At 53.5% G+C, this 13,869-nt stretch overlaps 1 protein-coding gene across 2 annotated transcripts in view; it reads left to right on the forward strand.

Annotated features, from left to right (window-relative positions):
• The window catches only part of ALDH1A3 (aldehyde dehydrogenase 1 family member A3), a 29,831-nt gene that overhangs the window by 11,925 nt on the left and 4,037 nt on the right, over nucleotides 1-13,869 (forward strand). Inside the window, exons 6-12 of one of the 2 annotated variants that reach the window (XM_040968832.1) lie at nucleotides 546-674; nucleotides 2,134-2,247; nucleotides 3,094-3,196; nucleotides 6,188-6,372; nucleotides 9,457-9,621; nucleotides 10,680-10,837; nucleotides 12,213-12,287. In XM_040968832.1, the coding sequence (XP_040824766.1) occupies nucleotides 546-674; nucleotides 2,134-2,247; nucleotides 3,094-3,196; nucleotides 6,188-6,372; nucleotides 9,457-9,621; nucleotides 10,680-10,837; nucleotides 12,213-12,287 (929 nt within the window). The remainder of the gene's footprint in view (nucleotides 1-545; nucleotides 675-2,133; nucleotides 2,248-3,093; nucleotides 3,197-6,187; nucleotides 6,373-9,456; nucleotides 9,622-10,679; nucleotides 10,838-12,212; nucleotides 12,288-13,869) is intronic. The other variant, XM_040968834.1, reaches the window with a different exon arrangement.

Raw genomic sequence — 13,869 nt, forward strand, 5'->3', positions numbered from 1 at the left:
CTCTCCTGGGCCTTGACACCTAAGAAAAGACTTGTTCAGCAGGAAAGGGTGGGACATGCTTGGCAAAGGTGTGAAAGTGCCAGGCTGCTAGGCAGAAAAGGTAGTGCCATCAGAACCGCGGGGGTGGGAACACACATCAGGGGCGAGGGAGGCTTTCCTGGGATACAGGATATTTGCAGGTGTCCAAGGGATGCAGTGATGCTACTGATCTGCCTGAGCAGTCCCCAGGATGCTGGGGAGACAGGAAGCAGCAGGACAAATGACGGTGCACACACACACACACACCCATACTCCCTCACCCCATGGAGGTCAGGATGGTGTCACCCATGCAGCCACCCACAGCAGAGTCCTCTGCACCACGGCCCCCCACAGCATGACACAGCACACAGTAGTTCCAACCATACACACTCCTGTGTAACCCCTAAACCTCTAACTGAGACCATGAAAGGCTGCTGTCCTACACTGGGACACCACTGGGTGTCGGGGACCAGGGTCATGCAGCGGTTGGCTCCGGATGACCATGACATCCTGGTGCTCTGCTGCAGTGGAACTTCCCGCTGCTGATGCTGGTGTGGAAGCTGGCACCTGCCCTGTGCTGTGGAAACACCGTGGTCGTGAAACCGGCTGAGCAGACGCCCCTCACCGCCCTGTATCTCGGCTCTCTGATTAAAGAGGTGAGACATCTGTAGGGAGGGCCTGCAGCCCCATGCCTGGGAGCCTGCACCTGCCTGGCTGGACAGGCAGTGACCATGGTCCTGTGGGGATGGAGGGAGACCCTGAATTTTGCTTGGCAGCTGCACCCCCCCCCCTTTCTGCAGTGGCCATGGATCTGGACAAAATCCTGATCTGTTCCTCCCTGTGGTTCTCAGCTCTTAGCCTGTGCTCTCAGGGGTTCTTGGGGTGACCTGTTTCTGTTGGAGGGTGACCTCACAAGCCACCTTCCAGATACCCCAGAGGGCACCCTCTCATTCTAAGTAGCCACCACAGCTTGGGGAATCAGAAGGCCAAGGGAAATCCCCTTGCAACCTTCCAGATGCCCCTGGCGATAGGATAAGCCATTCTGTCACCAGCTGGCGTGTGGCAAAGACTTGGAAAAAGAAACAACAGGAGAGAGGCTGGGCTGGGCTGGTTCCAATCTGTCCCCTGCAGTTCCTCCCACGTAGGTTTGGGGCAGCCAATACCAAGCCAGTGCCTGGCTTCTGTAGGCCATCGGTGACATCACGGCCCTGTTACATGATCTCTAAAGTCACAGCGGTGCAAAACCAGCACCCGGAAAAACTCTAGCACTGGGTGCTACAGCCTTGGTTCCATAGGCCAATGCATGTGGGGAGCCAGCAGGCGTGAGGGCTCTTGACCCCACCTTGTCTGTTCCCAAAGTGCCCTTGGTTACCCAGAGGCTGCAAATGCGCAACATGCAGGCAGCACCTAGAAAGACACGGCTGCCCAGCCTTAGGAGGGCAGGCTTCTGGGGAGGCCACAGCAGCTGGGGGCACCACTGGGGCCATTTGGAAAACAGAAGGGCAGGTGGGAGAGGTGGGTGACGGGCTACAGCACACACACATTCACACACACATTCTCTCACACTGCCATGCTCACACATTCACACGCACTGGCGTTCACAAATCTTACATTCTCCCATAAACTCACAATCTCTGTCACACTCATTTACACACAAACTCACATTTGCACACACACTGTCCCATGCACTCACACATGCGTTCACCCACTCTCATACACACTCGCGTTCTGACACACACCTTCTCTCACATTCACACACTCCCGTACTAGCGTTCTCATTTATACTGTCACATACACATTCTCACACACTCACACACTCTCTCTCCCCTCTCACACACTCACACCACATGGTACCCTCCTGCTCCAGGAGGGTGGCTGCCACCTTGTGCCCTCTTTGCACACTTGCTCACAGACCTTTGGAGGGCAGGAAATGAGAACTCCAGGCCAGTTCAGGGTGGCATGGCTGGGCCTGGGACTCCTGTGTGACCCGGGTCATTCTTCCTGGGAGATGCTGTTCCACGCAGGACCATTATGCAGCCACAGCCCCCGGGCTCAGCACAGGCCTGTGGCTGCCACCAGTTCTCTCCCTCTGATGCTGGCTCTGTGTCTTCCCAGGTGGGGTTCCCTCCCGGCGTGGTGAACATCGTGCCAGGATTCGGGCCCACCGTGGGAGCAGCCATCTCCTCCCATCCTCAGATCAATAAGATCGCCTTCACTGGCTCCACCGAGGTAACCTGTGCCCTGCCCCACCCCACCCCACCCCTGCTGGCAAGGGGACACTGCCAGGTCATGCGAGACCGAGAACTTCCCTGTCAGCGGGGTCCTTAGCCTGCTTAACTTGACTGCGTTGTAGGAAGGTCAATGACACAGGAGGCTCTGATCCTGTTTACAGAGTAAATCACCTTCTGGTCCAACCCCACAGGACGAGGGAAAAGGCAAACACAGTGTGCTTATAGAAGACCACCCCTCAGCAAGGCTAGCTGGTCAGCAGGCCGGGGGGAGGCGAGGGGTGCCCGAGGGGGCTCCTTCACACGTGACACGTTCCTGCCAATCAGTGCACAGAAAGAATGCGGGGCGGATGGGCAGCACCAAGGAGGTGAGCTTTGTCTTGGTCACTGGCCACCAGGGTGGTGCAAACTCCATGAAAACCAGTCTCTCTCCAGGCAGCAGCTTTGTTGAGGAGAATGTAGGGAGACGGGCGTTCAATCCGAAACTGCAGAAAACTCGGCTCTGAGCAGGTGCCATAGGCGAAGCTTGGCCTGCGATTGCATGGCACTGGCCCCTAAAAAATTATTTTTATTTATGTAAGATGCAGAGAGAGAGAAAGTCCCACCATCTGCTGGCTTGCTGCCCACCTGCCTGTCACAAGTAGTTGGGGCTGGGTGGATACGGAGGCTGGGAGCTGGTTTGAAGCCAGCCCAGGAGATGCTGACCAAGGCCAGGGGTGAGATAACAGTGCTTGGCCCTGGCTGGGGCAGGCACATGGCAGATGGCCCTGGTGATGTGATAGGAGCCTTGGGGCCAGGTTTGCTCCCATGCTCCATGGTGGACTCAGGCCTGTTTTTCATCCCAAAGGTGGGCAAGCTGGTTAAAGAAGCTGCCTCACGGAGCAACCTGAAGAGGGTGACGCTGGAACTTGGGGGCAAGAATCCCTGCATCGTGTGTGCTGACGCCGACCGTGAGTGCCCCCCTTCCCTCCGAGCCCCCGTCCGTCTCCCGCCAAGGCCCTGGCCCAAAGTTTGAATCCGCACATGTGAAGCCTGCCCACTCCAGCCCCTCACAATGATGTCCCCTGGTGGGCTCCGCAGCAGGATGATGAGCTGGCCCCTGTCTTCCCATGTCCCTGTGGGCCAGGCCTTCCTCACAGCCCAGAGGCTTCTTTCTGGGTGTCAGGCCTGATTGGCCAGAGGAGGAAGGTGGCAGCTGGTCCAGAAAATACCCCTGTGGTCTGTGTCCTGCCGCCCATGCCACCCCTTGCCTGGGAAAGTCACCTGCCGAGCAGCTTGGCAGCCAGCTGGCACAATATGAAAGTCCTGCCGTTCTTGGCTCCAGTGAATACAGAGGGAAGAAGGAGCCACAACAGGCATGTGATTCTTTGCTGACAGGGTCAGCTGGAAACAAAAATCTATGTGATTTCCCAAAGACCTTGAAACACCTATGTCTCCAAGAATAACTTCCCCAACCTGTTCACCAGTGCCAGGAATTCCTTTCCTGGAAAACAAAGCTTTCTCTGCCACCCTCAGATAAGAGGAGGATTGCGAACATCCCTGAGGGTGGAGAGAAAGACCTGAATACAATTTCTTACTAAAGTGTGAATGATTTATACCTGTGCTTTCCCCATGAAAGTGGGAGCTGGCAGTGGGAGCGAAAGCAGGAGACTCAAGCTCCGAGGCAGGAAAGGGAAGCATCTCCGAAAGAAGCGTCTCCCTTCAGCCAGGCCCAGCCCCAGCTGCTGTGGTCATCTGGGGAATGTAGACCAACAGATGGAGGATCTTTGTAACTCTTCCTTTCAAATCAGTCAATCTGAAAACATAAACATGTACTTCTTAGGGCTTATGGCATGGCGCATGGCACAAGACCATGGCACACCGGGGTCTTGCCTGGTCTGTGGAGGCATTGTTAATGCACCAATGAGTCTGCAGCCACAGTTCTGGGTGTGACATTCAAGTGCACTTGAAGTCCCAAACTCCATTCCCAAGAAGGAACAGATGCCCTATGTGGCTTGCTTGTGCCACCAGGACCGTGTGCCCCACTTGCTTCTCAGCTCATGCCCACATCCTGCCAGCAAAGTCCAGGGCTGACTCCATGTGGGCCCTGCTGGTGCAGTAGTCACGGACACCTGCCAGGAAGCCATCTCTGGCTTCTCATGGTGGCAATGCCAGGCCAGAAACATGAACACCTGGCCCGACTGGCATCCCAGGCACGGTGTCAAGAGCAACATGCCACTCTGCCCCTGCCACTTGGAACACCACCCGAAGCTCCCACCACAGTTCAGGAAATGAATGAGTTATGTGGGAGGAGGGGCAGTTTCCTCTTGGCACTGCCCTGGCCATCAGGGTGGGGGATGTAGGTCGGGGCCAGAACCCTGTGACGCAGTCGCACTGGCACTCACACAGACAGCCCTGCCAGCCAGGAGCGGCCTGGCTCTCACAGCCTTGGGCAGTGGCCCTGGGAGCTGCCCCTGTGGACCTGGAACTGTTTCCTCCCAATGCTCAGAGCCATCATCAGCCATGGGCCTTCACTCTGTGTTCAACAAAGCTGAAATTTTTAAAGAAATGTATTTATTTATGTTTTTTGAAAGGCAGAGTTCCAGAGAGCAGGGCAGAGACACACACACAGAGGGAGGGGAAGGGAAGGAGGGGAGAAGTCTTCCACCCTCTGGTTCACTCCCCAGACGACCCCGGTGTCAGGGCCTAGGCCAGGCTGAAACCAGGAGTCTGGAAATCCATCCACATCTCTCTTGTGAGTGGCAGGGGCCCAGCACTTGGGCCCTGTTCCCCTGCCTTCACAGGTACATCAGCAGGGAGCTGGATCAGAAGTGAAGCAGCCAGGACTTGAACCAGCGCCCACATGGGTTGCTAGTATCAGAAGCAGCAACTTGGTTTGACCCACTATGCCAGGACATATGCCCCTAAACTGCATTTCTTGATTGTAAGATTCATTGATTGATTTGAAAGGAAGATTTACAGAGAGAAAAATGTATCTTCCATCTGTTGGTTCACTCTCCCCAATGGACCACAGCAGTTGGGGCTGGGCCAGGATGAAACCAGGAGTCAGGAGCTTAGACTGGCTCTCCCATGTGGGTGACCAGGGCCTAAGTACCTGGGCCTCCCTTCTCTGCCTTCCCAGGCACCTTAGCATGGAGCTGGACCAGAAGTGGAATAGCTGGGACTTGAACCAATGCCTGAATAGGATGGTGGTATCAGAGGCAATAGCTTAACCCATGATGCCAAAGCACCAGCCCCAAAACTGCATTTGTGAAGCCAGCACTACTGTGGGGGTGGACAGGCAGCCCATCCCTGAACATGAGCAGCCCGTGTGTGTGCTGCAACATGTCCTGTTTCCCTTCCTATCCACCAAGCACTTACTGATGTCCCTGAGCGCTTACTCACTGAGCGTCCCGCCAGCGCAGTTGTAGGAACTGGTTGTGATTCAATGTCAGCTGTGCAGTTCCGAGGGAGTCCTCCTTGAGGTTTTAAACAGTGTTTTTATATCATATTTTCTAACCCTTCTAAACCATACATGGTGTTATGTTTCTCCATAACACTCTTCTCCCATCTTTCGCCTCCTTTAAAAGGCCTAAGCACAGAGTGTATGGAATAGATCATTGGGCAACTCCCAGTAAAGGACAAGGGGGAGGCAGCAAGACTAGAGGGGTCCTTGGGCAAGTGAAAAGGGGCTGCTAGAACTTTCTGGGCCCATCAGGGTGCTAAAAACATTGAGAAATCCAGGAGGGAAGACTCACTTAACCCTGAACTTGGTGGCTTACAAAAAAAAAAAAAATCCTTTTCCTCTCACTCCCTGCTGGGAAAAGGCTGAGAACAAAATTCTTTTCTGAAATACAGCCATCCCATCAGGGGCCTGTTTTTTGGTGTGGGCAATTAGCCCTGCAGCTGCTGCCAGCTCTGCCTTAATGACTTAATCGCTTCCTCTTGCCCCACCCCTGCAGTGGACTTGGCAGTGGAGTGTGCCCATCAGGGAGTGTTCTTCAACCAGGGCCAGTGCTGCACGGCCGCCTCCAGGGTGTTCGTGGAGGAGCAGGTCTACCCCGAGTTTGTCAAGCGCAGCGTGGAGTATGCCAAGAAGCGGCTGGTGGGAGATCCCTTCGATGTCAAAACCGAGCAGGGACCTCAGGTAACACCTCACGTGACTGCACCACCCAGGAGCTTCAGGGTCCCTTCTCCCATGTGTGCCATCCTGCTCTGCCCCTCTGGGCTCTTCTTAGAAGCCAATTGAGGAGACCTACTAGGTTCCCGTGGGGCTGTCACGCTGGCTAAGGGCCCATGTGTGTCAAAGAGCACAGTGACCGCTGTCAGAAAGCGGAGGGAGAGGACTGGGTGCAGGACTGGCCATGGGCAGCAGGGACACACACATCTCTGGGGACCAAGGACAGGATAAACATGATTGTGGCCACCAGGCTTGAAAGGGCACATCCTGTATCACTTTCTTACTAATTGTGAACTGAAGCAGATGGATAAATATTTAAAAGAGGGCAGCCTGACCATCCCATGCATTATTAAATCCAGCTCGGCAGCAGCCCACTGCACTGTCAGCCAAGGCCCTGTTCCATCGCGGGACTGCGGGTTGCCCAAAGCACAGGCAGCGACACATGTTTTATTTCACAGGCAGCTGTCACCCCGTGCTCATTTCCTTTTCCTTTTCCACTGTCTCAGTTCTCTCATCTGGGAAATCTGAGTAGGTGAGGAATAGTATGAGCACTTACTCATACTATTTATTCCTTAAGGTTTACTTATTTGTGTGAAAGTCAAAATTGCAGAGAGAAAGTGGAAGAGACAGAGAAAGATCTATCTGCTGATTCACTCCCCAAGTGACTACAATGGCCAGAGCTGAGGTGGGCTGAAGCCAGGAGCCAGGAGCTTTATTAGGGTCTCCCGTGAGGCTGGTAAGGACCCAACCACTTAGGCCATCTCCTGCTGCTTTTCTCGGGCCATTAACAGGGAGCTGGATTGGAAGTGCAGCAGTTAGAACTGGACCTGTGCCCATATGGAACACTGTGGCATTGCAGATGGTGGCTTTTCCTGCTGTCCCAGATACCAGCCCCTCTGGTCACTTTCCAGATGCCTCTACATACTAGAGAGATCAACTCTGTGTGATGTTACTTGTCACTGTTTCTTCTCAGATTATTGTTTTGCTCTTTGACTTTGTTTGTGTTTATTTTGCCTTTGGGTTTTTTAAATTTTTGTTTTTGTTTTTTAGCATACCCAAATTTGTCCATCTTTTCCCTGTTGGTGTCTATGCTTGGAGCCATTGGAAGACTGTGAACACTCTAAGTTTTCAGGGGTTGGGGATAATATAAAACCCCTTACGGTTTTGTTTTTCATGCCTACCCCTTTGATCTACTTAGAGTTTATCAGGATCAAAGCTGTGAGGGGTGGATGTGAGCCAATGTTTTTAAACTGAACCCGTGTCTCCTGAGATGTCAGCTCCGGTGACATGCTTGGTCCAGGCCCTCCCCAGGGACAAGGCAGTCTGCCACACTCACTATGGCTGTGCTTATGTTTCTGTTTCAGATTATGGGACTGAGACAAGCCTTTTTTTTTTAATTGAAAAGTCTCAACAAAAGCAAACCTAGCAAAGCTCTGTCTGTCCCAGCCCAAAGCAACAACAGAACTCCCTCAAGGTCAAGAAGAACAGGCAGTAATGGGGGCAGGAAGAGCAGAACATCTGCTCATGAAGACATTCCCCAGAGGGTGGGTGGCCTAGGACGCCGGGGTGGCACCGTGTCCACAAGTGGATGCTATGCTGGCAGTGTTAGCCTTCCGAGAGACTACTCGGACATGATAGCCATGCAGCTGCCCCCACCCTGCCTGTCTGTCCCCAGGGCTCTGCCTCTGGAGGTCAGCCTTTCTTGCTCTATGAAGGGAAGGTGAGCAGGATGCAGGCTCACCAGTAAAATGCAGTTCTTCTGTGAGATGCGAATTTCACATACACAGCAGTGAGTGATTAGTGTCATTCCGTCCCAGGCAGTATTTTGGAGCATGCTTTGTGTGCACTGTCATGTCGTTTTTCTGAAGTTCTGATGTAACTGGACATTCTAAATGATACTTCACCCTTATTCTCAAAGAATAGCTCAAAAGGCTCAATAGACTCCTGAAATGGCAGGTAGCGTTCAATCCCAAGAACACTATGTTTTCTCTTATTCATATGCGTCTCTGGTAAGGTTTAAATTATGAAAGACACACAGTACTAGATAAATAACAACTGCTAAATAGAGCAATCATAGGGCCTTTGCTGTGGCTCAGCAAATCAAGCTGTTGTCCGTAGTGCTAGCATTCTTTGCGGACGCCAGTTTGAGTCCTGGCTGCTCTACTTCTGGTCCAGCTCCTTGCTAATGCACTTGGGAAAGCAGTGCAGGATGGCGCAAGTGTTTAGGGCTCCTGCACCCACATGAGAAACCTAGATGAAGCTTCTGGCTCCTGGCTTCAGCCTGGCCCAGCAGCTGTCACTGCATCCATTTCGGGAGTCAATCAATGGTTGTAAGATCTCTCTCTCTCTCTCTGTCTTTCCCTCTCTTTCTCTTTATTTATAACTTCAAATGAATCTTTAAAAATTGGAACAACGGTACCGATAGACTAATTTTAAGGAAAATAAGAACTGTTTGACCCACAAGCCATGCATATCGCATTGTTGATCTTATATCTAGGTTATGGTTCCTGGCCCACTAACGGGCAGGCAGCACATACGATGTGGATGCACTGGACAGAGAGACAAGTCACATCCCAGGCAGGGTAAAGCTGAATGTGTAAACCTTAGGAGCCGTTTATTTCTGGAATTTTCCATTTCATATTTTCAGACCAGGGTTGACCTTGACTAACTGAAATTTTTGAAGATAAAACCTCAGATAAGGAGGGAACCCCATGTTTTTATGTAACAAATCTCACCAGGATTTGAAGAGTTAGGACAGCAAGGAGTAGAACTTCAGCAGACCTGGGATTCTCCAGGACTGGCTGCCCAGTGCAGGACGGGGAGTCAAGAGGTCCATAAACCATAGGCCTGGAGAGGGAGAGAATGGGCTGTGCTTGCCCCTGGCCCATGTTCTGCAGAGCCAACTCGGAGCCTCGGAGGAAGAGTTACCCGCAAGCATCAGTTAGGGCTTGGCAGGGACCTACTGGGCAACACGGCTGGCAGCGTGAAAGGCCCTGGAAGTCTGGGACGTCTGTGGGGGAAGTGACTCTACTTGCCATTTGTGTCTTGCAGATAGATCAGAAGCAGTTCAACAAAATCCTCGAGCTGATCGAGAGTGGGAAGCAGGAAGGGGCCAAACTGGAGTGCGGGGGCTCAGCCATGGAAGACAGGGGGCTCTTCATCACGCCTACCGTCTTCTCAGAAGTCACTGACAGCATGCGGATTGCCAAAGAGGAGGTGCGTGCAGCTGCAGGCTGGGGACCTTGCACTTCACTTGTGGGGGCCAGACATTCTGCAGGGCCAGCGATCCCAGAAGCCTTTGCAAGTCCTTTCCCATGTGACCTAGCCCCTGTCTTCCAGGTTCTTCCTGTCTCCAACAGTGCACGAGGGCAATGTAGCAGCCATCAGGCTATTCTAGCTAGTTCCTGCTTGGCACCTGTGGTCTCAGTACCTGAGATAGTTGCACAGCTACTACCCGCTAAATGGATTTTGCCAGGCAGTGGGCCATGGACTTGGGTCCAAAGCTGCTGTCAAGCCCGGAGGGAACCTAAACAACATAGCCTTGTTTCCATCAAGGCCATCCTTGGAAATGGCAGTTAAGGAGACCCTGTAAAAGTGCACATCTGCTTGTACCTTCCAGCCTCACTAATAGGCCAGATGGAGGCTGGGTCCTGGATGAGTGAACTGTTACGGAGGGCTTCCTGGAGGCGGGTGTTACCTATTACCCCTGAGGTCTCACGCCCCTGGGCTTCAACCCTCCCTGGGACTGGGTGTCTCCAGGCACCTGTGAAAGGAATCCCAAGGACATGGGCAGTCCTGCTGGGTGACGGCTGGGCTTCCTTTGTGATCCCTGCAAAGGTTCCACTGTGGGGCTCCTCCCTCTCCGTTAGGTCACCATTGAGTCCACAGAGACTCTGGCTCCTCCTCTGCCAGGGAGCTCTTACAGGATCATAGTAGGGTGTGTTCGTTGGTGGAGAACACAGCATGGTGATACAACCTTGCCTGCAAACACCCCTGAGATGTTGCCCCCAAAAGAAACCCACCAAGGTTTGTTTTCTGAGCACCCCAGCAAGCAGGGGTGACCCCCAAGGTTCCTGAGCTGGTATTCCCAGGTACCCTGATGACAACAAGAGACACTGAGTGTAGTATTTTCACCCAAGGGCATAGCCAGCTCATTTTCTGCCATTCTCATGGTCAGTGCATGTGCTCTGGCCATGTGAAAACGGCAGGAAGTGAGTGAGACACCTGCTCAGTGTCCAGGTCCCTCTCATTGCTCACCTTGCAATGAACCCTAGATCTTCGGACCGGTGCAGCCGATACTGAAGTTCAAAAACATCGAAGAAGTGATCAAAAGGGCCAACAGTACTGACTATGGACTCACAGCAGCTGTGTTCACCAAGAACCTGGACAAAGCCCTGAAGCTGGCCTCGGCGCTGGAGTCTGGCACAGTCTGGTGAGTTGTGAGTGGGCCTGGGTGCACGTGTGTGTGTGTGTGTGTGTGTGTGTGTGTGTGTGTGTGTGTGTGTGCACTCACGGGTTCAGCTCTCCCAGGCTGAATGCGTGTTGCCAGGCTCCAAAGGGGCTTCCCATGTGTGTCTTGGACCAGCACTTTGTCCTTTGGTGGGTCCTGGTGTCCACCGTCTAGGGTCAAGGAGATGGAGATTGTGTGATCTGCCAGGGTCCCACAACTGGGACACTTGTCCTGCAATATCAACACTGTTGCTTGAGTTCCTTATATGAAAGGATGTCATATAGCATTGTACAGCGCCTACATGCCTCCTCCCACATACTTTGAAAATAATATTGACTTATTTGAAAGGCAGAGTTATGGGGGCGGGGGAGATCTTCCATTTGCTGGCAGAGAGAGAAAGAGAGAGAGAGAGAGAGAGAGAAAGAGGGAGGGAGATTTTCCACTGTTGACTCATTCCCCAGGAAGCCCCATGGCCATGGTTGGGCCAGGCCGAAGTCTCATCAAGGTCTCCTGCATGGGTGTGAAGGGTCCAAGCACATACATTAGCTGCGAGGTGGATTAGAAGTGGAGCAGTGGGGGCCTGGCGTGGTGGCCTAGCGGCTAAAGTCCTCGCCTTGAACGCGTCGGGATCCCATATGGGCACCGGTTCTAATCCTGGCAGCCCTGCTTCCCATCTAGCTCCCTGCCTGTGGCCTGGGAAAGCAGTCAAGGATGGCCCAAAGCCTTGGGATCTTGCACTCACGTAGGAGACTTGGAGAAAACTCTGGACTCCTGGTTTTGGATCGGCTCAGCACTGGCATTTGCGCTCACTTGGGGAGTGAATCATCAGACGGAAACTCTTCCTCTCTGTCTCTCCTCCTCTCTGTATATCTGACTTTGCAATAAAAATAAATAAGTCTTAAAAAAAAAAAAAAGAAGTGGAACAGCCAGGACATGAACTACCACCCCCAAGGGATCCCCAAGGAATCAATTTTTTGCATCAATTCTGCACAACCTGATACACACACACAAAGAGAGAGAGAGATCTTCCATTCGCTCGTTCCCTCCTTCAGGTGGTTACAACAGCCAGGGACAGGCCAGGTCAAAGTCGGGCACTTCCTCTGGATTTCCCACCTGGGTGGAAAGGTCCTAAACCCTTGGACTGTCCACCACAGTCCTTGCCATACCGTCAACAGGGAGCTGCGTCAGAAGGAAGGCAGCTCATTCACGTGCCATGCTGGCACTGCAGGCAGTGACTTCGCCCACTATGCCACACTGTCGCCCCAAGGGCCTTGATTTAGGCATGACTCCACATCAGATGCTGATGTAGCTGCTGCTTCTGCAGGTAACCGTGAGCATCTTTGCATTCTTTCTCTAGGATCAACTGCTACAATGCCCTGTACGCACAGGCCCCGTTTGGTGGCTTCAAGATGTCTGGGAATGGCAGAGAACTGTAAGTGTCTCCATGCCCCACACCCTATCCCCAGGCATTCACAGGATGGTGGCTCGAGCTGCCAGGAGCCAGCCCCAGCATGAAAGCCACTGGCCTTCCATCTGGAGGACCAGCTGGAACCAAGCAAGGTGCCACCTGTCAGGTGGCATTGCTCTCTTAAATCCCTACCCTCGGCCAGGAAGAAAGGCCTGACTCCAAATCAGCACACTCCCCAGTGCCTAGGCTGGGCACCCCTGCTTCCTTCTTCATTTTGCCTGCTAGGAGAAAGAACTCTATGGCTTTGGATTCAAAGACAGGCCTTCCAGTAGCTGGTCCAGATCCAGTGCTGGATAGTACGTCCGGTAGAGGAGACATTGTGGTTTGCTGTCCTCAACCCTGTCTCTGTCTTGGGCTGCAAAGGTTTTATTAGCCTTCGTGGAACAAACATCTTGCAGGCCCCAGTGTTCCTGAGGAACCCTCTCTGACAGCACCCCGGGGCCAGTCCTGGAACATGTCTGTCGCTGGACCTGCTGCTTGCTGCTTAAACAGTGCATCCAATGGGATGGACTCAATTGCTCTGGCAAGCTCGGGCCCTGGCAGAGCCTTGCTTGGGCTCCCCTGTGAGGTTTTAAAGATGTTACAGAGGATGCTGGCGTCCATCTCAGAACAAGTGCATGGGATTCAGTCCCTCTGCCACCCTCTGTCCTTCTCAGCCCATCCCTGCCTCTGCCGAAGGAGGTCTGGACACCTTGCGGAGTGTGTCCACTGGGCTTGCCTTACAGGCTCATTCCCCTCCAGGGAACGCTTTGTGGCTCTTGGCCACAAAGAGTCTTTGCAGAAAACACACCACCCCTTGAAGGGTGTCGTGCCCTGTAAGACCCTGCCCAGTACCTTCTATACCTGCCTCCCCACAGGCGACGGACAGGTGGCCCTGGCTGGCATCACCTGCGTCCAGGGCCTTCCAGCTGCATGTACTGAGCAGGAGCCCCAGGGTGCACCACGCTGCCCTCCCTGCACATGTTGCTTCACGCCTCCACCATACTCTGTGAGGTTGAGTACAACTGTTTTCAGATGGAATGGTTCATGGGGCCAGTGAGTGACAGAGTCCGAAACAAAAGCTGGCAGCTTCGTTCTGGGACCCACCGCAGCCTGGGGCTTGTGGACAGGGGTCACTGTTAAGCCACCTGGAGGGAAGCCAGCAGGGCTTCAGTGGTCATCTGTCTGCTCTGATCTGATGCCATCAGCCAGCAGGCTCCAGCCCCCACATGGACCTCCTCCCGGAGGCCACACACAGCCTGTTTCTGCAGCAGGCTCTCCAGGTCCCAAACCAAATGTCCTTGGATAGAGAAGCTTCCGGAGCCTGCCTGCCTGCCTGCCTGCCTCCAGGCTTGCCCTGGCTCACGCCAATAGCTCTTCCAAGTCCTCTCTTTTGCTCCATCTCCCTGCCCACTACCCTGACACTTGCAGCTCCTTGGCGCCCCCTGGCTTGCCACAGAGCAGAGTCCCAAGAACACCTGTGCTATCAGTGAGGGCCGTGCAGATGGTGCTGGCCGCCTGGAGTCACAATCTAAATCTTTTTTTTTTTTTTTGGCAAGTCTAATGC

Source organism: Ochotona curzoniae, unplaced genomic scaffold (genome assembly GCF_017591425.1).
Source record: "Ochotona curzoniae isolate NIBS_2020 unplaced genomic scaffold, NIBS_Ocur_1.0 scaffold_4701, whole genome shotgun sequence".
NCBI classification, from domain to species: domain Eukaryota; kingdom Metazoa; phylum Chordata; class Mammalia; order Lagomorpha; family Ochotonidae; genus Ochotona; species Ochotona curzoniae.